At 47.1% G+C, this 22,965-nt stretch overlaps 1 protein-coding gene across 1 annotated transcript in view; it reads right to left on the bottom strand.

Annotated features, from left to right (window-relative positions):
• Positions 1-22,965, bottom strand: part of RFTN2 (raftlin family member 2) — a 404,027-nt gene that overhangs the window by 60,957 nt on the left and 320,105 nt on the right. Inside the window, exon 9 of the mRNA XM_086955427.1 lies at positions 4,758-5,028. Coding sequence (XP_086811553.1) covers positions 4,762-5,028 — 267 coding nt within the window. The 3' untranslated portion in view covers positions 4,758-4,761. The remainder of the gene's footprint in view (positions 1-4,757; positions 5,029-22,965) is intronic.

Raw genomic sequence — 22,965 nt, forward strand, 5'->3', positions numbered from 1 at the left:
CTTTACTTCCAGCATAATCGCCTTGAGATCATCGTACCGGCTCGGGGGAGGGTTCGGAGGTGTGGGGGTCCATTGTCCCAGCAGAGTCGGCACGTCTGAACCCGCACCGCCATGGCGTGAGGATCTTCTGAGATCGAAGGCAATCTTGGGCTGCTTAGGATCGGATTTCCCCATAGCGATGGACACTCCAGATGGGCATCAGACCGCGTGGGGGAGAGGAGAGGAGCTGACCAGTAGTGGAGTCCACTATTAGTCAGCGGCCAGTGCCATAGAGCCAGGAGGAGAACCATGCCAGGATCCAGAGGCTGAGCAGGCGCAGCAAGTCAGGAGTCGCGTCCCACACGAGCAGCGCAGGGGACAGACAGCGGCCAGAGATGGAGAATAGGAGCTGGTACAGAGTCTTTAGCCCAGCCACCTCCAGCAGATGTAGAGGAAACCGTATGCAGAGCTCCAGGCACAAACAGCATGAAAATGGCGACGGGGCAACAGCAGAGGTCAGTCCCAGGGGGCTGCTTGGTGCTTGGGCAAATGGCGCAACAGTCCGGGGAGCAGAGGAGGAGGGAGGGGCCCACTCCGATGGCAGGGGTGCAGAAGAGTGAATCAGGCGTGAAGCACCAGGCTGGCAGTGAAAAGCCACAGCAGGAGACCTGGGGAGAGTCAGCAAAGAAGTGCCCCTGCAGGCAAAGCCTTAGAAGAGGTGCGGATAAAAGCAGGGAGATCAGGCGTCAGAGCACCAGGCCCAGAAGCCACCGATGCATGCCAGTGCAGGATGATGTGGCGAGAAGTGCAGGCTCAGGGAGGGGGCCTCTATATATCCAGAGGTAATGCACCAGGGTCCAGTTAAGCTTGCCAGAGGTGTCCGTGGCGGCCGGGGCAGTAGAAGGCCATAGAACCGATGGAGTACTCTCCCGCCGTACCCCCAGGAGCATCCTGCGAGCTGGTGGCAGAGACGCCCAGGCTGGCCTTAACGCAGGGCAAGCACGGCAGGCCGCACGTCTACAAGGCCGCAGAGACTTGTGCCCAGCAGGGCTATGCAAGGCAGGAGCGGAGCAGGGCAATTAGAGAGGGCACCCCCAGGGTTAGAGAACGCCAACGGGGGAACGCTGAGGTCTGCTGCTCTCCAAACAGGCCCGGGTGCCGCGGCACTCTCGCAAGGTGAAGAGGAGACGAGAAAATGGAGCTAGGCGCACCCCGGACCCGGCCCCACAGCAGATGGCCCCCAGACCCGCTAGCGACCACCCAGAGGGAGCGCCACTCACCGCACTCAGGCAGCACTGGCGACGGGCAAAACAGCAGACCCAGCTGGGCGCCCTAGATCCACGCAGCACAGGAGGAGCGGCCCTCCTGAGGCCGAAGAGTGTGCTTAGCGCCGGCCACAAGAACTGCAGCTCCACAGGGAAGGCAGGTAGGAGAGCGGGAGTTGGGGAGGGCAATTCTCTGTGCCCCAATAAGTCCACTGGCAAACAATTTGGGTTCAATTCCAGATCACAACTTTTCACCCACTGTGCCCTTTTAGACAGAGAAGGTCTTGGTCCTGCTCAAGTAGAAACAGTCCAGTCTAAACTATTTTGCATTGGCCCTTCAGGTGGGAAAACAAGCCACCCCAGACCTGCTTCAACCTACTTAGGCCCATCAGTGAGGTATAGCTTGATTCCTATTGCACAGTGAGCAAGGGACCCACATTGGGACATACTTATAGCATTTAGGGCATCTACTACAAAAGCATCAAGGTGATGGAAGGAATTCTTGACTTAATCTCAGCTACTGGCATTTGCTTCTGTGCTGCAATCCAGACCATTGTTTTTCACCCACTGTGCAATTTTAGACAGAGACTTACTTAATGCAAATCCGTCTTTGTCCTGCTCCAATAAGAACAGTCCAGTTCAAACTGCCAGGATGACTCCCCTCTAGATGAGAGCACAAAGAACTCCAGAATGGTTTTAACTTACTGGTGCAGGACCAAGACTGATTTGCATATTACTGAGAGAAAAAACGATAGACTGGGATGCTACCTTGAGTAATGACCAATGGCTGAGATTAATTCAAACATTCCATCCATCACTTTATTATATTCTTCATTTTGATATCCATGACCATTGACGCGCAAGGATGCGAAGAATAGAGATGGAAAGGACCTTAAATTAGATAGTCGCTGAGTCTGAGATAAGCAAGGTCCAATCAAAACAGATGCACAATTACATGAGATGAAGGCATGTATCTGTTAAGCATGGGCGGAAAATCCGTTTCGCTCGTGGATTTGTCGGTAAATTCGCAATCCGCGAGATTCGCGAATCTCCCGCAAAATCCGCAAATCCGCGAGCAGCGGATTTTATGGCTTGCTCGCACTGTTCGCGTGAGTTCGCGGCTTCCCAGTACAACTTCGCGCCCCGCGAATAAGCGCAAAATTGCAGAAATACGATCTTAGCAAAACTGAAACTACTTACCAGGTTCAAAAGTTCAGGCTCATCATTAGTAGCCATTTCCTGTAGTGCTTCCTGAGGGGCCCCTCCAGAGTTCAGTTGCCAGTTGCAACTATTATGTGACCCTGCTCTGAACCTCAGAATAGTTACACATATGCCACAAAGGTCCTGAATTACAGCTAAGGGAGACAAGCAGGAGCCAGGCTGGAAGTTCAAATCCATTAATCAGCCCCTAATTCATTATTGTCAGTTGGGGCAGGGCAGGTGTTGTAACTAATTTTGCAACAATGAAAGCACTTAGCAAGTGCAAAAGATCACTAATCAGGAAGCACTAAGGAAGCAGGTGCCAGCTAAAAAAATATTCTGTGACACATTAATCAGCCCCAAATTAATTCAGGTCACTTGAGGCAGGGAAGGTGTGCTTGCTTTGCCACAATAATGTACACTGACTGGACAACCAGAGGGTGCTGTGATGAAACAGAGGGTGGCATGGGTGGGCCAGAGGGTGGCATGAGTAGTCAGAGAGTGGCAGTGGTGACAGAGAGTGGCAGTGATGAAGAAGAGTGTCCCAAACAGGCTGGACACGTAGAAACAACAAGTTCGCGAAACTTGCGACCCGACAGGTAAGTTCGCGTTTTGCGAAATTGTACAAAACCCTCGCGAACTGGCAGAAACCCGCGCGAACACAAAAAAAAAAAATCGGCAAATTCGCGTGAATTCGCGGATTTTGCGGATTGCGAGTTCGCAAATCCGCAAAATTAGCGAACGCGAGATTCGCAAAATTCGCCCATGCTTAGTATCCGTGTATGACTAAACCCTGTCTGCAACACTAGGTGGTGCTTTACATAATGTGTAGTTTTAGAGGGCATGTTCATCAATAGGGATTAAATTGACACTGAATAACAGATGTTTACTGCTACCCAACTCAATGGTACTCATTTTTTTGATCTCAGAATGATAAAAAAAGTGATTAGCTCCATCTGGACTTCAGTTTGTGATCATGAGGTCAAACTTAAGGGCATACTTACAAGGAAATGTCGGAGCGCGGAGTTGCACCAACATGACATTTCCAAAATGGATGGGATGCACCGTATTTACAATACTACTATGCAACAATGTGTTTTCCTTAGTGCTTAAATTAGCTGCCTTGAACAAAAATTAGCTGCCTTGCGCCAACACAGGCACCCTTGCACCATAGCGCGAAGGTGCATGCGTTAAAGGGAATTAACCTGCAACTAAACAATTTATAATGGCGTTTTGCTCTTTCTTTGTGTGATGCAAAATGCAGCATTCATAGAAAAAGCGAATAAAACCGAGGAGTAATAAAAGTATTTTGCAAGGCATTTGTTTTTGGTGCTGCTTCAGACTTACACATCCTTGTAAATCTGAGGCAGTGTCAAAATACAATGGGTGGTGCCGTGGAACGCAATCAGCAACACCCATTGCATGCCACTTTCACACAAAGTGGTGAGTGTAAAGCGGCACCAGACCCGGCAAGGCCTAGTTACCCACAGGTTAAGACTGGAAAAGAGGCAGGAGGGAAGATAACTGAACTTACCTATTTTTCTAGATCAGTTCTAAGCTGTTCTTGAGAGAAACTTAAGAGTCTATTTTGACGTGACTTACTGTTGCGGTACTCTTGTAGTACTCTTGAATACCACAAGCATGCCAGAAGGCCTTCTGACTTACTCCTGAAATTCAATTCATGAGTAAGTAAGGATCACTACATTACCTTTGTGAATTGGGCCCTTATATTGCTTTGTCAAACTAGTTCCAAATAAAAAGCATGACTTAAGAAAGAGAAAGATTAGATGTTTAATGAGACGACCTATAAAAACCCTACATTTTAAATAGTTTATCAAACAAAGAAACCAAGAACTGTAACAAACAATTTGGTGGTTTTAATAGATCCAATAAAATCTCAGGACCAACTATGTGTTCTCTTTGATGGTTGTCTATAGTGAAGATAAATATCTGTTAAAAAAATTAAGATTGCACTCAAAAAAGAAATTCAAATGTAGCTTAATTATTACTAAAGTGGTAATGGCAATTGCATTCCTAGTGAATTTATCATTATGTTTGAGAGGAAATGGGATGCCGCCCAGAGTAATTTTCCGAGGCTGTGATTAATTCAAACATTCCAGTCATCACAGCACAGTTATTAGTTTGTTGTTGGAAACTTAAAATAACATGATCAATTCCAGCTTCAAGCGAAGGTTTATGTAAATGACAAGAAAAATCTGCTAGGTAAGCATGAAGAAAGAGGGTTATAAAAGTGCAGGTGATCATGTAACTCTAGGGTTCCACTATTTGTCTATTTCCAATTCCTCTACTTACTTGGTCACATGCACGTAACTTGAGTTACTCCGTCTTCCTGCTCAAACTGTCCATCATCTAGTTCTCTTAGCACACTGTCATTGCAACTGAAACCTGAAAAATGTCCATACTGTGTGGGCTCCTCTTTAGCCCAGCACTGTCTAGAAGGAGCCATTCGGAACTCATCTGATGATGGTCTTTCCGGAGTCCTGCTGGGAACGGTGTGTGAGCCAATGTTTCTGCTTGATGCTTTGCCCTTTTCTTCCACTCCTATGTGTTTTGCAGATTTCTTCTGTAATACAAATACAAACAAATCAAACTCCAGAGCAATGTAACATATAAATTAATTGTTTAAACCTGTAGATGAATATCAGTGTTTATTCACTTATGGTATTCCTTTTTAACAGCTTTGCATGACTGAATTTAAATCTTAAAATCCATAATCTAAGGGATCTCTCCATTCACGTCTGTACAAATTGTATCTTTCCTATCATTGTGGGGAAATGTTAAACATCTGTAATACAACATTTAAGCACAATCAGAACAGGGGTAGGACAGCTGTTATTAAAGCATCCCAGACAGATCCTGCAGGAAGTATCTGACAAACCTGGAATGAGCCCTAGCACCAGAGTCTACATGTTAACACTTGTTCTCAAAATGGTGTGGATGTAGTGGGAGAAGTTTCTGCATTGAGAAAAAGAAAAGAAAAAAGATAAGTTAGCTAGAGGGGCAGACGTGCATATGAATTTCGAAAATAGGGCCAGTATGATGCCTGAATATCTGTAGATTCTCAAGCATACTCCAATGGATAGGGGTTACAATAATGGCACTGGCAGGTATGAATGAAGTTGATAGACGTCTGAAGTTTCTTGCACTCAGGCGTTCATCTTTGTCTTCATTCACAAAGGGAATCCTTCATTGTAAATACTGATGAGGTAGGATTCCTGTAAAAGTTTGAAACCACATTCTGAACTGTGCTGGATTGATACATCCAGTGCAGTGTAAAGAAATAGCTAGGTCATTGTGCAAACACAGAACTGCAATGTGACCTGGCCAATGATACATTTGGCCCACAGTCCCTCACTTACTGTGATGAGGAAGAGTAGACACAGTGTTACAAGGAAGAATAAACATCCTTTTTAACTGTCAGGCAATATGAATGCTAGAAGATAGCCATAAACGTCAAATATAGGAAAATGGTTACTCAAGACAAAATGTCAGCTTTCCTTAAAGAGTGTGGTAATTTGTAGGCGCTTCCTATAATTCTAGTTCCCAACTATGCAGCGCAACTGTAAATTACAGTGAGTTTGAACTTCTTTAGGAGCCAAGGAAAAAGGCCCCAACTAGAAGTTGGCAGATGCAGATTATTCTCCAAAAAGAATTGACGTCCTGTTTGCAAATGTACTGTTCCTCTTCCCATTTAGAGATGGGGGAACCCCTGGAATTCCAAAAGCAGAGCCTCAGCTGGATCTGCCATAGGAAACCCTTGACCTGACAGATCATTTACTACTGATATTCCTCCTGCACTACTTAGGGTAGGGCAACGATCACTAGTTTTCTCTACCCAGTTCTCTTTTGCCTTCAGTGCATCTGCTCCACTGGTGGATTGGCTAAAAATACAGAGTTCACTGTCAGGTTGATGAGCTCTCTGTGTTATGTACCATGGCAGGTTGCCTGCCACACTGTGACGGAGGCTTAACAGATTTCATTATTACTAGCAGCTTAGACAATAAAAGCTGATGGCCCAATTTAGGCAATTTCCTCCAGCACCATTTTCAGTGGCATCTGCTTTGCGGACGATCATCAAGCAGAACATGGGGGTATTGCTTCCAAGTGTTGCGATTGAATGACCTTGTGTTGCATTTAAAAAACTTGTGTATATTCTCACACTCTTCATCTCAACAAAAACAATTTCCTTTTCATGTACTGGGACAACATCAGGATTGTTACAAACAGGAGCTAGAGGCAAGTAAAATGGCATAGGGCTTGTTTGCTTAACTAATGCATTCCAAAATAACCAATGGCCTACAAACCTATAGGCTCCTGTATACTATACAAGGCAAATAATACTTCAGAAGCTGAATTATGTGGTGAGATGGTAGTCCAACTATACAATTATTTTATCGATGTAAAGTATTCATAGCATAAGTCATAAACTGATACATCTAATCAATGTTTGGTCCAAATGTTTTAAGGGGCAATCCAAATGAGAAAGAAAGTATTTTATTTGGTATTATGTCTACTGAGAGGGTATAAAATAATCATGCTTTAAGGAATTGCATCTACAATTAACAGATTAAAGGAATAAACGATTACATAGTATCCAGGTGTGAGAACCAAAGGGAGGTGGGACCCCTTCATGGCATCAGTGTCACAGGTATCCTATTCCCCAATAAACTGCTGTTCCCTGCCCTTTACAGTGCTGTATGAAATGTAAAGCCTGTAAAGGTAGCAACAACTGTATGAAGATCAAGGTACCGAACAGCTCCAGAATGTTCACAATCAAGGGGCCCTTTGATTGTAAAACTGAATTTTGTGTTTATTGTCTAATCTGCCCTTGTGGAAAATATTATATTGGCAGCACGAAACACAGGGCGAAGATTAGGATATTAGAACACAAAAGAGCTATTAGGAACCATAATGAACAGTACCCTGTTGCTCTCCACTTTAAGACACATCATGATGAAAATGACAATCTACTCAAATATGTGGTGTTAGATGCAGTCAATCAATCCGTGAGAGGGGGGGATAGACTTCATCAATTGAGAATATTAGAATCAAGATACATTATTGATTTTGAAACACTACAGCCAATTGGGATGAATTGTAATGAAGAACTAGCAGTCCATCTATGACATTAGTAACATTGTAGAATAGATTCAGTCCGAGTACTTCTTTGAATAAGATCTTTTTAATCATGTAAATATAAAAAAGAAAAAAGTTTTTAAAATTTTCATACACATTTATTGCTGTTTGTCTTCCTTTTTTTGTTTGTACAGGAATTATAGATCCATTGATACATCTTGGGATACTATGGAACTGTGAAACAGTAGAAATACTGATTGTTGTCAGTGACATGGGTGCCCATTTGGGCTGGCATTGATCAAGTATACTCAAGCCCACTGGGGCGATATGCAACGTGTACCAACTAAAGACAATGAATTTTTGGTTTGAGCAACAAAAAATGTACATTTGTGGGACATTGAATAATTGGATATTAGCCCACTGGGGCAAGAGGTATTGTTTATAACTGTAAACATGTATATTACTGTGTTGTAACAGTGTAACATTCAAGATAGATTAATGCTCACCATTTAAAGATGTCTGCCGAAACCATTGAGCAGAGTGACCAGTATTAGTCCAATTTCTGTGCAAACTATTCTGTATGTAAATAGCACCTAGCACAAACTGAATTTTACCGCGACCAAGCCTTAGTGGCGAAACGCGTCGGTAGGTAGCTACCAGATTCTGTGCCTTAAATAAAAACACTGAAGCATCCAGAAGCAACCTGCGTGTATTCTTCGTAATGGGAGAAAACTTGGAATAATATATATATATATATATATATATATATATATATATATATATATATATATATATATATATATATATATATTTTTTTTTTTTTTAATGGTTAGTTAAAAGATCTTAAGAGTACATTAAAAAAATATCAGCAAATCAGCAATGCACCGGAAAAAAACAAACTAATGTTAATATGATGTAATTGTTAGGTGTCGAATTGAGACAAAAGCTTATGTTTAATACAAAAAAAGACTGAAATTCACAAGTATTATTTTACAGTCCTAACTGCTTATAACCTTTCATATTACATTACTCATGGCATGTTAATTGACATTACTGATGACATGACAAATATCCTCACTGATATCGGCTAGGCCCTGCGCCCAACCCTTCACCACTGCCCAACGTCCATTGCGGACAGCCTTGGGCCTGAGGCTGTGTGTAGTGGGGGCTGGACACATGGGCCTGGCCAAAATGTCCAACTTCCCTGCGTGGAGCCAATCCAGACTGTGAATTACATTAGGCTGGGTGCAAAGGCAGTTGGTCATAGGCCCTGGCCTTCAGCAGTTTGTACCCTACCTGCATTCTATTCTAGTTTTTGTCATTCATTCTAGTACCTGGGTACTCCAGCAATACCCGTCACACAAGTCTTTGTTCTTTGGTTGTGTTGTATCATGCAAACTATCTCGGAGAACCGTGGGCTGGAAACAGGTACAGCTGTTTCTGCTGCAATACCCTGGTACCTCACAGGAGGACCATGCCAGGTCCTGCAAGAATACTGTGGTACTGGCAGCCTACAAAAAAAACTGTATTCTCCAGGAGGGTCCCTCTGAGCTTCCCCTCTACAAGTGTTTGGGGGTTAGGGTGTGCCTATCCTACCACATTATCCCTTTTTTCAAAAACGTTTTAAGGACACAGGGGCTGAGTCTCTGAGTACTGGAATGGCTGCTGCAACATCACTGTTTTTGAACTAGTCTGACCAGGATCCAGCTATCCAGGACCCCAGTCTATCTGCTTTCTCCCTCAAATTGTTATGTATGTACTTTAGGTACACTACAGATTGGATACTGGTGTACCCTTACAAGTCCCTAGTGTATGGTACGCCATGTACCCAAGTCATAGGTACCCCAGAGGCCTCCCTTGGGCTGCAGCATGTATTATGCCACCCAAGAGAGGCCATTCAAAATGACACGACTGTCCTGCTACAGCAGACTGTGTAAGCTGGTGCTTACACAGTAAAACGAGCGCTGGGTAGGGCGAAATCGCCGGTCCCACCAGCTGGATCCCTCACGTTAGGACGGAGACACGCCCACTCGAGGCCACGCCCCTTTTTCGTCAATTTCATTCAAATAGCGCGCTGAACCACAAGCGCCCTGATAGCCAGTCAGCTCCTGAGGCACAGCCGGGAGCAGCAGTGTATTTTGTGATTTTAACTGTGTAAAACTGAAAATTTTGACTCTGTTTTAAAAACTTACCCACTTGTCTGCTGCACGAGTACTGTGCACAGGCACCCATTGGAACGCAAAAACGAGCGCTGGGTAGGGCGAAATCGCCGGTCCCACCAGCTGGATCCCTCATGTTAGGACGGGGACACGCCCACTCGAGGCCACGCCCTCTTCACTGCCCCCTTGCTATAAACATGTGCATGTGCCGGAGGCGCAGCGGACGAGCGCAGCGGGCGCGACGAATGCGCGCCGAAGGCGCGCATAAGGCAAGCTCGTCTGCGCTCGTCTGCGCCGAGTCCGGGCCCTGGGCCACCACCCCTGCATCCCAACCGTCATCGCCCAGATGCTACACGCCGGCAACCCTGTACAAATTAAGGCCCCCCGCCAACACTTACTCTCGGCACTCCCTTCAAGTCATGGACTTACCATCAACCTGCCCTACTTGTTTTGCTTCTCTCAAATCTAACCTATGCACAACGACCACACATGATTTCTATATGCTCCTACTAAACTGCCGCTCACTCCCCAAGCATAGCGCCGAAATGGCCTTACTGATAGAGGAATATACCCCTGATATACTGTTCCTTACGGAAACCTGGCTTACCAGTGATTCTAACCCGGCGATAGTAGAGACCCTCCCTACTGGCTACCAAATCAAACGGCAAGACCGACCAAAAGGGAGAGGAGGAGGCCTTGCTATCATCCATAAGGAACAATATCACTGTCGACTCTCTTCTGAGACCATCTCGGACTGCGAGAGCATGGGTTTTAACATCAACCTCTCTCCCAACATCTGCTTTTCAGGCACCCTTATCTATCGCCCGCCCGGCCTCCCGAAGCAGTTCCCTGAAACACTGCCATCTAATGTGGCCAACAGAGTCAGTACCTCTTCCAACTTCACAGTGTTAGGCGACCTGAACCTCCATTTTGACTCCCCCTCGGACCACACAGCTGCCATCCTATTAGAGGATCTAGCAGCTCTACAACTCACCTAACTTGTCCCCTTTCCTACTCACGTAAAAGGCCATTTACTGGATCCAATTTTCTCGAACTGTCCTGATCTCACAGTGGACCCAGGCATTTCTTTACCCTGGACTGACCACTTTTTAATCCCCTTCAAATGGACTACGCCTAAAATCTCTCCATCCGCCCCCACCACCAAACTCAGGCAAGCCTGGTCACGCCTTGAGGTTGACAAGTGGTGCATCAAACTTGCTAGCTCACAACCAGAGATACAGGAGGATCCTGCCCTAGCAAACCAGGCCTATACCAACTGGATCACTCACACTCTTGACTCTACTCTCCCAATGAGCAAGACTGTATTGAAGCGACCCCATAAAACCGCCCCTTGGTATACCCAGTCTCTGAGGGAAAAAAAGCGTCTCTGTAGAAGGGCGGAAAGGCGCTGGCGTTTAGACAATTCGGCAGACAACAAAATCCGGTACCGTGAAACTATCAACGAGTATAAAACCCAAATAAAAGCAGCTCAGTCGACGTATTTCGCTGACAAAATCTTGAAGGCGAAATCTAAACCCAAAGAGATCGTCCAGATCATTAAAAATTTAACGAATCCATCCCCTGCGATGCATGTCGAGAAATCTGTTATCCAATGTAATGACACTGCTGAGTTCTTTTATCAGAAAATTAACAAAATCTATTCAACATTCTTCTCCCCAAACATTGGCTCATCTAATCAACCTAATAATCTCCCTAGCCCGCTACATCCCCCCACTCCATACAGCTTAACCCATTTTCCCCCACTAAACCTCTCCACTCTAGAATCACTAGCCCTCAGTGTCAAATCAGGTTCTCCGGCCGACCCTGCCCCTCCTGACATCCTAATGGCAGCATCCCATACCACCTTGCCCGTTATCAGAGAGGTATTAAATTCTTCCATCTCCTCTGGTACTGTTCCAACCGTTTGGAAGCAGGCCATGGTTAGGTCATTGATCAAAAAACCCAATCTGGACCCGTCTGACCTGGCTAACTATCGCCCTATTTCTCTGCTCCCCTGGTTGAGCAAGGTTTTGGAGAAATATGTGAACCAACAGTTAGTGAACTTTCTAGAAGACCATCACATACTGGATCCTACTCAGACGGGTTTCAGACCTAAGCACGGGACAGAGACCGCCCTCCTCATGGTCATAGAGGAAACGAGGAAAATCTTGGATCAGGGAGGATCAGTGGCAGTGATCCTCCTTGATCTAAGCGCGGCCTTTGACACGGTCAGTCATGTCACTTTACTGAGCCGCCTGTCCTGTGTGGGGATTAAGGATAAAGCCTGGGCATGGTTTGAATCCTTTCTGGGGGACAGATCCTTCAGGGTTTTTGATGGCGACTCCGTTTCCTCCAGCAGACCTCTAAATTGTGGAGTTCCTCAGGGCTCCTCTCTGAGCCCTGCCCTATTCAACCTATATATGAGACCGCTGGCTAGTGTCGTCCGCCCATTTGGAGTCAAAATCATCTCATATGCGGACGACACGCAGCTGGTGGTCTCACTGGCACAGGAGGCATCCCGAATTGCGCCAAGCGGGCTTAGAGAATGCCTGGAGGAAGTGAGGAACTGGATGTCGTCATCATCCCTGAAACTGAACGGAGACAAAACTGAGCTGATGCTCTTGGGACCCTCAGAGCCGACACTTCCCCCCTCCCTATGGCCATCATGCCTAGGACCCCACCCCCAACCCCAAAAACCACTGTTAAAAGCCTAGGAGTGTGGCTGGACAGTTCTCTATCTTTCAATGTCCAAGCCACAAAACTTTCAGCCACCTGTTTTGGCATTATGAGAGTGCTAAATAAAATCTTTCCTCTTCTTCCTATGGAAGCAAAACAGGCAGCCATTCAAGGTCTTATTCACTCACGTCTTGACTTTAATAACGCACTTTATCTGGGCGCACCAGGATACACCCTTCGCAGGCTACAGACTGTACAGAACTGCGCAGCTCACCTTCTACTCAAAATCCCTCGCAGACACTCAGTGAGGACCGGACTGACTAGCCTTCATTGGCTACCGGTCCGGCAGAGAGTTCTGTTCAAAGCGCTATGCATAGCCCATCAAGCCTTCTGGGACACGGGACCCATCATCGCCCGTGATCTGGCCACCCACTATATCCCAAATCGAAGCCTTCGTTCCAGCCAGACTCTCTTGGCAGTGGTTCCAAGAATAAAAAGAACTAGAACCGGCGGAAGGACGTTCACCTACAACGCTTCCAAGGCTTAGAACACTCTGCCACTCCATCTCAGAGCCACTCAGAACCTCAATTTGTTCCGCAAGCAATTGAAGACTTACTTATTCACATCCGCTTGCTAACTGCTGCTCCTCCCTCTTTGTTCTCTGTAGGTCACGGCTATCCCAGCGCTTGGACGCCCTCGGGCAACAATTGCGCTCTATAAATCCCCAAGTTTACAAGTTTACTGAGATATAGGTTCACTATTTCTATCTAAATCACTACACATAAACACCTATCAGTCACCCCTATGGCAGGCCTTATCAATCCTGAAGGCAGGGTGGTAGGTTTTACATGGGAGGGTGACCCTGCATGAGCAGATCCCCTCTGCAGCCTTCGGAGACCATTCTCTGGGGTTGTCTGTGATGCAGCCAGACATATAGGTTTAAGTACATTATAACCTCGCAGTAAATGCTAACTTTGAAACGGCTGCTTAGAAACATGTTGTGTTTGGTGTCAAACACCTTGGAATCATACCTCCGCAACAGTAATTGGTGTGGAAGGTATGCTTCCACCCTTCTAGAACCACTACTGTGGGTCACAGGTCTACCCGGTACCAGCTTTCTCGACCTGGACAGCACAAAATGGATGCTGCCGGCCACAGACACGATTCTGGTCTTCTGCTGCTGAGCCAAGCTCAAGCAGAGGAAAACATGACAATAGGCACCCTGTCACAGGGAGGTGTGACCACCTCCCAGACAGGGTTTAGTGTATTTGGGCTGGGTGGGTGCACTCTGAGAGTGCCAGTAAGTCTGCACTGGGGGCACATTTGGTGTCCCTGTGCATAGTCCAGCTCAAACCAGTTCTGGGAGCCATTGGCTCCTGCTCTGGCACGAAACTGGACAAAGGACATGGGTGTAGCCATACCTCTGTCCTGCCCTTCCCCTAGGAGGGTCCCCAGAATCCATCCAACCCCTTCCCATGGGTATAAAGTGGGTTACCTGACTAAAGGACTTTAGATTTTACCTGGACAAGATTTTGCTAAGAAGAAACCAAGTACTTCGACTGCCTGCACTACGATTGCTTGACTGAAGAATCTCCCTTGGAGTAAAGGAGTTACTCCCCTGCAGCAGCAGGCACCTAAACGCATCTGATCGGCTTGCTTCTCCAGAGCTCCTGCGGAATCCGAAGATTTCAGCAACACAGAAGGTGGGTTCCTGAAGGTCCCTGATGTAGATATGACCTCGCAGCGATTCTGAGACCAGTATCCCTCATGGGGACCGTGCAACCTGATCCCCTGTGCACAGCGTACATTTGAAAGTGCATATGCTTTTTGGCGATCCCTGAGCCTGAGCATTGGACTCCGTGTAGTCCTGACCCTGAGCAGTATTTGCACCGAAGATATCTGGCCTCCACTTACCGAGTGCTCTGTGGGCTGGTATTTTACACATTCGCTTGAGTTCTCCTCGCGATCCCTGGTCCGTTAGCCTGTGGATCCTAGCGAAGGTCACCTGGTTAGTTCCTGGGCTTACCTGGTTGCTCCAGAGGTGACCTGACTTTCCATTGCTTGTTGATGGCTGCCAAACTAAGTGAATGAGAGCTAGATGCCGAGTCACAGCTTGTTCAAGGAAAGCGAGCGCGAGTAAAAAGGACTGAGGAAAGCGGTGCCTGCATGGTTAGAAAGCGTTTACCGCTGCAACCAATTAGAACACGAACAGCCCAAGCGAGGAATCCCTCAGAGCAGGCTGTAATACAAGACTGAAAATTAACTCCCATTTGGTGGAAACGTAGGATCACGAGAATGATCCAGTAAGATCCCGAAAAGAAAAGAAACTCAGTCAGAACTAATACTCTACCCTTGACCGGCGGCTGCTGGTTCAACAGATATCCCGTATTAAGACAGAGCCCTGATGAGAATCCGTAGAGTTGACATACCGTATTCGAAACGCGTTGGCGTAAAAAGATTAGCCATTTATTGGTCGAATGGACTGAATGAATTAATTTGAAGTCTATTTTTCCTTTTTTGAACTGCCTACATTTAACTGTAGTTCATTGATTTATGATTGTCATCAAGTTTATACTTTTGACTCTAGTCTTTATGGAATTACGGATGATTTTTTCTTCGTAGTATGAATATTTGAGTGTATATATATCAGAGCAATTCACTTTGTATAATACAACTAGTTATGTGTATGTGTTTGTGTTGTAAATAATCGCGAATTGTAAATAATTGTATATAAGGTGTACAAAACGATAAGGTGTCCCTTTCATACATCGATACTAAAAAAGACAAAAAATAAATAAATAATAAAAGGGTTAGAGTGATATACCCGTACGAACCAGGAAGTCTCTTATGGTTTGTTCCCTCAAAAATAGAGGATTTAAGTAAGTGTGTGGCTGGCAATCTGTGTACTTAGTTAACTTTAAATAGTGGACAGCATATACCAACCCACCTTCCCACATGGTGTGCAAAGTAAAGGGAGTTAAAGGACAAGGAAAATATCTGTGATCATTACTTGCTCTCAAGGAGGAGGGTGGGCACATGTAAATCTACAACAGTACAAACAGATGGGAAACAGCCTTTACAATGAGGTTTTTATCACGTTGTACCTTTACCATGCATTTTTTACCGGGCATGTTTTTAAAAACCATATGCTTTTACAATGTATGCCTTTATCACACATGTACAGTACGTTTGGGGGTGTGAGTGGTCTCCCCCCCCACAAATACATTGTTTATATAGATATATAAACATTTATATAAACAATGCATGGTAAAGGCATACGTTATAAAAGCATTTGCGATCTTAACAAATGCGGGGTAAAAAATGTGCGGTAAAGGCATGCAGAGTATTTCCCTCGTTGTTCCATTATACAACCCAAACAGATAGTTAAAGAGTAACGTTTTCTATTTGTAGCATGTGTTGCTAAAGATACACATGTTCTGCACAGACTATAAAGCAGTCCCTCTCCAAATCAGTTGCTAGTAAGCAGATGATGTAGATGTTTGAAAAATGTGTTCTAAAGACCGCTTTGCCAACTAAAGCCTGTTGACGTGCAAGAATTTTGACACAATAATGCTTGGTGAAGGTATGTGGCGCTGACCAAGAGCAGCCTTGCTGATAACAGTTTAAGGGATGTTACCCAAAAGGCTAGGGCTTTACCCTTTTTGCATGTAGAGTGGGCTCTAGGGGGTATGGAAGTGTGAGCTTAGCCGTGGCATAGCAAGTCTGCATGTAGTTAACTATCTCACCTGGTAATGCCAGCTTTAGATATGGCCTCATGGGATTTGGTGAAGGCTACAAAAAGTTGAGTATCCTTTCTAAAAGGCTTAGGGCCCGATGTAGGTAAAAGGGATTTTCCGAATTCAAAATACCGAGGCGGGCCGAATCGGTATTCTGAAATCGGAAAACGAGATGTAGCAAACAAACAGCGAAATAATACCGAATCGGTCGGCATCGGTAATGTGAATCGCTACGTACCGATTCAGCACGGACCGATTCGGAAAGTACCGAATCGGCTACCACCGAATCGGAAAGTACCGAATTGGCTACCACCGAATCGGAAATAGCCGAATCGGCTACCACTGAATCGGAAATAGCCGAATCGGTAAAATCCGATTCGGTAAAAGACGATTCAGCCAATGAGGTGGATCCCCCCTCCCCCACCCAAACAGGGAGTGGCAACCCTGGCAGGTGCAGCTAATTAAGAACTTTCTGGAGAGCCAGCCTGAGCTGAACACTCACAGTGAGCAGCAGTGGGAGCAGGAGGCAGAGAACTGTTCAGAGCAAGATGGCAAACTCCAGTGAGAGCCAGAAGTCCAGCCAGAAGAGGAAGCCAAAGTTCAGCAGCATCGAGCTGCAGGTGTTGGTTGAGGAGGTGGTGAGGGTGCACAGGCAGCTATTCGGGAAGCTGTCCCTCACTGTGCCGGACAGCACCAAGAGGAGGCTCTGGAGTGAAATCGCAGAAAAGGTCAATGCTGTAGGTGTCACCCCCAGGTCCCTTGATGAGCTGAAGAAGCGCTTCTATGATATCCGCAGCCTGACCAAACGTAAGATGGCTGAGATCCAGAGGCAAGCTGGAGTGACAGGTGGAGGCAGGAACCAGGCGCCACCCCTCACAGAGCTGGAGGAACTGGTGTCCAGCACCATTGAGAGGGAGAGCGTGACCGGAATTGGGACAGCTCAGCCAGAGCTACAGCTACAGGTAAGAAGCATGCGCATCATGACACACCCTACCAGACACCTCCCCATTAGACACAATGCACAGCCAAACCCCAGCCCAGTACTGTAACCAACATACAAGAGACAAGCATCGTGGTATATGTAGTCAGCAGAAGTTAGCAAAATATGGCAGTGCAGAATCACAAGATAGGAAACAGTGGAACACATTCAAAGGAGATGCTAGGACATGTGCAATGCTTTAATTGTACTGACTGTAATACATCGGCACTCAATTTACAAATGCTTCTTTATACCTAGGGGCACCATCAGGCGGAGGACCACAGGCAACAGAGGCAGCAGCACCAACTACCAGTGCAGTCGCAGGGCCTAGCACGAGTCAGGCTGCCGAGGAAGAGGAGGACAACACCATTGGGCTGGGTATTGAGGGAGACCTGGCAATTGACTATGATTTACTTCACTCCCCACAAATGCCGAGCACACCCCCCTTGCTGTTCTCCCCAGAGAACTTCCCGACAAGGGACCACCATGCACCTACACCAGCTCCTGCCACGATTATGGCTGTGGCTCCAGTAAACCCTATCCTCGGAGCAGGGGCTCAGGCCCCGGCCAGCACCACACCCACACCAGTGGCACCCCAGCTCACTCAGCAGGCCGGCAGCAGCAGTACCCGGCGCCGTGCCATTCCCAGCACTGCAGCGCCGGCACCGGAGGGCAGTGTCTTCCAGGGCCTTGAAGGGAATATGGTGAAAATCCAAAGGCAGCAGGCGAAGTCCATCATGGCCTGCCAACGCCAGCTCCGCCAGCACAACCTGCAGATGGGGGAGATGGTGAAAGGTTTCAAGGCCTTTGTAGATACCAACAAGGAGGTAGCAGTAGGTCTAGGCAGGCTAACCACTGCCATTACCCAGTTATGCGGCAGACTAGAGGAGCATGAGCTATCGCGCAGGCGGGATGCCCGCGTGCAAAACCGCTCCATTAGCCGCCTTGCTGCTGCAACGGCGCAACTCTGTCAGCGCGGTGCCAATATGGAGTCAAGTCTCACCCAAAACACCGCCGAGATAACCAGGGGAATAGCCCGCATCACTACAGCAATGGAGGCCATGATTATCTCAAACACTGCCGCCAATCCTGCCCTGGACCTGGGGGATGCTGGGGACAGCAGCAGCCGCAGCAGCCCGGCCAGCGCTGCGTCAGAGCCGCGCAGGAGCACCAGGCGCTCCGCAGAAGCCGCAGGACATTCTGAAGGGGGTGAGGGACACCCCAGTGGGGCTGCCAAACGCTCAAAGAAGTAGGCTTGCAAGGGCGGGTGAGGCAACCTGGACCTTAGACTTTTGTTTTCTTAGCTATTACATCTTTTTTTTGTTGCACATCAGTGCAGTAACTGTGTTGCAACAGTATTAAAATTTGCTTTTCACCACAACCATTTACCTGTCTGTGCATCTGTACTCACTCAGAAATAGTTTTCTGTAATCTCCTCACGTCTGTATCTGCCATCACTTGGCGTAGACACCCCAGCTGGCTGTGTTAGTGGCACAGCTTCGTCGTCGTCATGGTCCTCGTAGTCAGACAACTCCACCTCAGTGCCCTTCTTCACCGCAAGGTTGTGTAACATTGCACATACAGCTATGATCTTGCAGCAGGGGATGGGGGTATACTGCCTTGCACCTCCACTCTTGTGCAGGCATCTGAATCTACTTTTCCAGATGCCAAAGGTCCGTTCGAAGACATTCCTTGTGCTTTTGTGGGCCCGGTTATACCTCCTTTGGCTGGGTGTGGAGGGGTTGAGGTAGGGGGTGAGTATGAATGAGCGGAGGGCATATGCACTGTCGCCTGGAAGGGAAAGGGGTAACATTACACACATGCATACATGTATTACACCTAGCTACTTTGTGTTATGGGGGTCTGATGATGTGTCTCACCTAGGAGGTATCCTTCACCAAATTCGCCAGCCATCAGCCGTGCATAGATGCCGCTCTGTTGGAAAATATAGGAGTCGTGGGTACTCCCTGGGAATTTTGCTACCAGGTCTGTGATGGTGCACTTCGCATTGCAGATCACCTGCACGTTGATGGTGTGCGTAGACTTCCGATTGCGGTATATGTATTCTGTGTCCGCTGGTGGGCAAATCGGAATGTGCGTGCCATCTATGCAGCCAATGATTTGGGGAAATTGTGCCATCTGGTAGAAGTCAGCTTTAGTTTGTAGCAGTTCTGCGTGGGTTGCAGGGAAAGAGATGTATTGGTCCATCCTGTGTATCATGGCGTCAAGGAATGTGTGGAAGAACCTTGACAGGCTGCTCTGGGTCACCCCTCCTGCCGCTGCAACTCCACTTTGATAGCTGCCAGACGCAAGCAGGTGTAGGCTGCATAGCACCTAGACGTGTGCTGGGATGGCGTGTGCCCTTGGGGTGGGGTGGTCCAACAATGGTTTGAGGTCCCTGATGAGCTCAAGAATGGTGTCAGAGTCCAGCCTGTATCTCTGTAGGATCTCTGCCTCTGTGAGCATGAACAGGGTTATCCTCTGTCTGTAGACCTGTTCATTTCTTTGCCATTCCCTCTGTCCTTCCTGCTGTAGCCGTAGCCGCCTCGCAATGACATAAAAAGCTGCCATCCTGCAAGTTGCAATGGATTTTGGGGCTGTTTTTATGGGTTGGAGTTGGTTACCACCTGATTGTAATCCATGGTAAATACCGAGTGAATTCTACCGATTTTGAGCCGAAATCGGTGTTTCTGTGCCTCCCTACATCTCCCCATCTGTCCGATTCGGGGAATTTCCCGATCGGTGATTCAACCGAATCGGTAGGTTCTCCGATTCGGCTTATGTCTGAATCGGTGTATCTACCGATTCGGTACATGGACCGATTCGGATAATTTCCGATTCGGTGTCACTACCGATTCGGTACATGGACCGATTCGGATAATTTCCGATTCGGTGTCACTACCGATTCGGTACATGGACCGAATCGGTTATTTTCCGATTCGGTGTCACTACCGATTCGGTACATGGACCGAATCGGTGTTTGCATCCGATTCGGTGTGTTACCGATTCGTTACATATCCGATTTTCGGTATGTACGTATCGGATTCTTTTCCATTCGGTACTCATTCGGAATCGGTTTTCACTCCGATTTTGACTTTTTTCTTTGCCCTACATCTCGATGGCTGTATACCGATCGGTAAGGGCCCAAAATCGGTATTTTCGGCCGTTACCGATCGCTAACGGCCTACCTACATCTGGCCCTAAGTTCTTTCAATGTAGTATATACATGCATGAGGACGATATCTGTGATCACCGCCAGCTTCCAGGGAGGAGGGTGGACACATGTGAATTTATAGGACTACATACTACAAACCGAAAGTTACAGGGTAGCATTTTCTATTTGTAGCATGTATTGCTAAAGATACAAATGATCTGCATTGAAAATAAGACACAAACGGTATGCCCTAGTTATGGGCTCATCAGTCAGCTTGGCTCCAGTGACGCTGTGAGCATGGGACCCACGTCCGGACATACCCATGCTACTTAGGGCGGTACATGAAACAAGTTGATGGGAGGCTGCTTGTAATAACCACTGGCAATAGCTCAGTGTAGCACTCCAACCCCTCGTTCTTTTGCTCACTATGACACCTCCGTTGGAACCCAGCTATATGCAAATCAGTCTTATTCCAATGGGCACAGTCCAATCTGAACTTCCAAGCCAGGCCCTCCCTGAAACGGAACACAAGCAACCCAGAACCGCGTTGTCCCTAGTTATGGGCTCCTCATCCATGTTCAGCTTGCTTCCAATGACTCAGTGAGCATGGGACCCACGTCTGCATAGAAAATAAGGCAGGCTCTCTCCAAATCGGTGGCGAGTGAGCACAGAAAGTGTTCTTAAGACCGCTTGGCCAACTAAAGCCTATTGACGTGCAAGAAAGTTGACACAATAAAGCTTGGTGAAGGTATGTGGCGCTGACCAAGCAGAGCCGTGCAGAAATCTGTTAAAGGGATGTTACCCAAAAGACTATGCTTATGCCCTTTTGCATGTAGAGTGGGCTTTAGGGAGTACAGAGAGTGTGAGTTTAGCCATGTAATAGCAAATGTGGATACACCTAACTATCCACTTGGCAATGCCAGCATTAGGGATGGCCCATGTGGGGTTTGGGTTTGATGAAGGCTACAATAAGTTGAGAAGACTTTCTAAAAGACCTACTTCTCTCAGTGTAATAAAATAAGAGCTCTCCTGACATCCAGCAACCGTTCTGCTAGGTCTTGGTTGTGGGAAGAAAACAGGAAACTCAATGCCTCATTCATGCGGGAAGACAAAACAACATTGGGCAGAAATTTGGGGTTGTTGAGATTAAATTCTTTATCTTTGTGAACATGAATACATGGTACTTGGCCTGTAAGAGCTTGGGGCACACTAATTCTTATAAGGGAGGTGATTGAGATTAGAAAAGCCACCTCTCAAGTCTATACTGGCTATTGACATTGAGTGCTGGGTTAAAAAGGAGAACCCATGATGCATGTGAGGGTCAGACTGTGGTGCTAGGCGGGTGGCTGAGGTATATTTAGGGGGTACTACACTGTTTAGACTATCCATAAAGATTTTAATGACTGGTATTCTAAGCTGGGAAGAATGTTCTTTGTTTTGAAGGTATGCTGCCACCTCAGTTAGATTTATGCATATAGAAGTGTAAGCATGGCCTTCCTTGTATACGCATAGGAGGTTAGAAACAATCTTCTGCATAGAAATTGTAAAGGGGTCTAACTGTTGGAAAATGCACTAATGTCTGAACATTTTTTTTTAAACTTTATTTTTGCATGTAACAACAAAACAGTTCCCCCCACAATTGGCATCGCTTAGTAAAAAACGTGTATACAGTTCGTTCACCTCATTATGGCACTCACGGGTACAGATATCACAGTGCTAGGCAAAAACTCTAGGGAGCAAATCAAGTCATATCTACAATAGAAAATACACGTGCGTAGCCGACAGGGCACTACTCCAGGTCATTCCCCCCCTCCCCGCTCCCACCACTCTCTCCCTCGGATCCCGACTCCTCAGGGGTAAACAGTTCAGCACTCGTGCCATCCGAATCACTGGCGGGCAACCCCGAAGCACACATCACCCTCCAGGCAAGCAAGTGTTCCTGTAGCCTCTCATCCCTGCGTGTGTGCTGCATGTGTGTTTCCTCAGCCAGGGACCACTCCCTCACATCTCTAAGCCACAGTGACATCTCAGGGGCTCTTTGTCCCATCCAGGTGATTGCCACCTGTCGCCTCGCCAACACCAATAACAAATATAACATTTTGTAGGACAGGTTTCTCTTCCTGGGTTTGGGGACCAAGGCTAATAAACAATGAAGGGGGGTCAAGTCTATCCGGAGGCCGGTGACGTTTCGAATGTGCTCCACCACTGCCTTCCAGAAGTCCCCGACCAACGGGCATTCCCAGGCCAGATGCATGAAGTCCGCTCCCTCCACCCCACATCTAGGGCAGTCGCCCCGTCTGTCTGCAGATATACGCCGCAGGGTGACCGGGGTCATATAAGTGCGATGCACAAAATTGAAATGGATCAGTTTAAACCGCGCATTACACGACACCTTACGGGTGAGGGTGCCTATGCGTTTGCGCTTCCCCGGTCCCAAGGTAGTCCCTAGGTCCGCCTCCCAGGCCGCCCAGGACGGAGGAACTGGCGGGGCGGAATCCCACCGATTTGCCGAATACAACAAAGTAATCAGCCTCCATCCCTTACCACAGGAGAGGAGGATATTGAGGGTGTGGGACAATGGGGGTGCCTCTGGGAACTGTAGCCAAGTCGCCCTTGCCATCTCTTGAAGCCCCCTGTAGTGTAAGTATTGGCCTCCACTCAGCCCGAAGGCCTCCGTAGCTCGCTCGATGGACACAAAGGAGTCGTCCGGGTAAAGGTC

Source organism: Lissotriton vulgaris, chromosome 2_1 (genome assembly GCF_964263255.1).
Source record: "Lissotriton vulgaris chromosome 2_1, aLisVul1.2, whole genome shotgun sequence".
Taxonomy (NCBI): Eukaryota; Metazoa; Chordata; class Amphibia; order Caudata; family Salamandridae; genus Lissotriton; species Lissotriton vulgaris.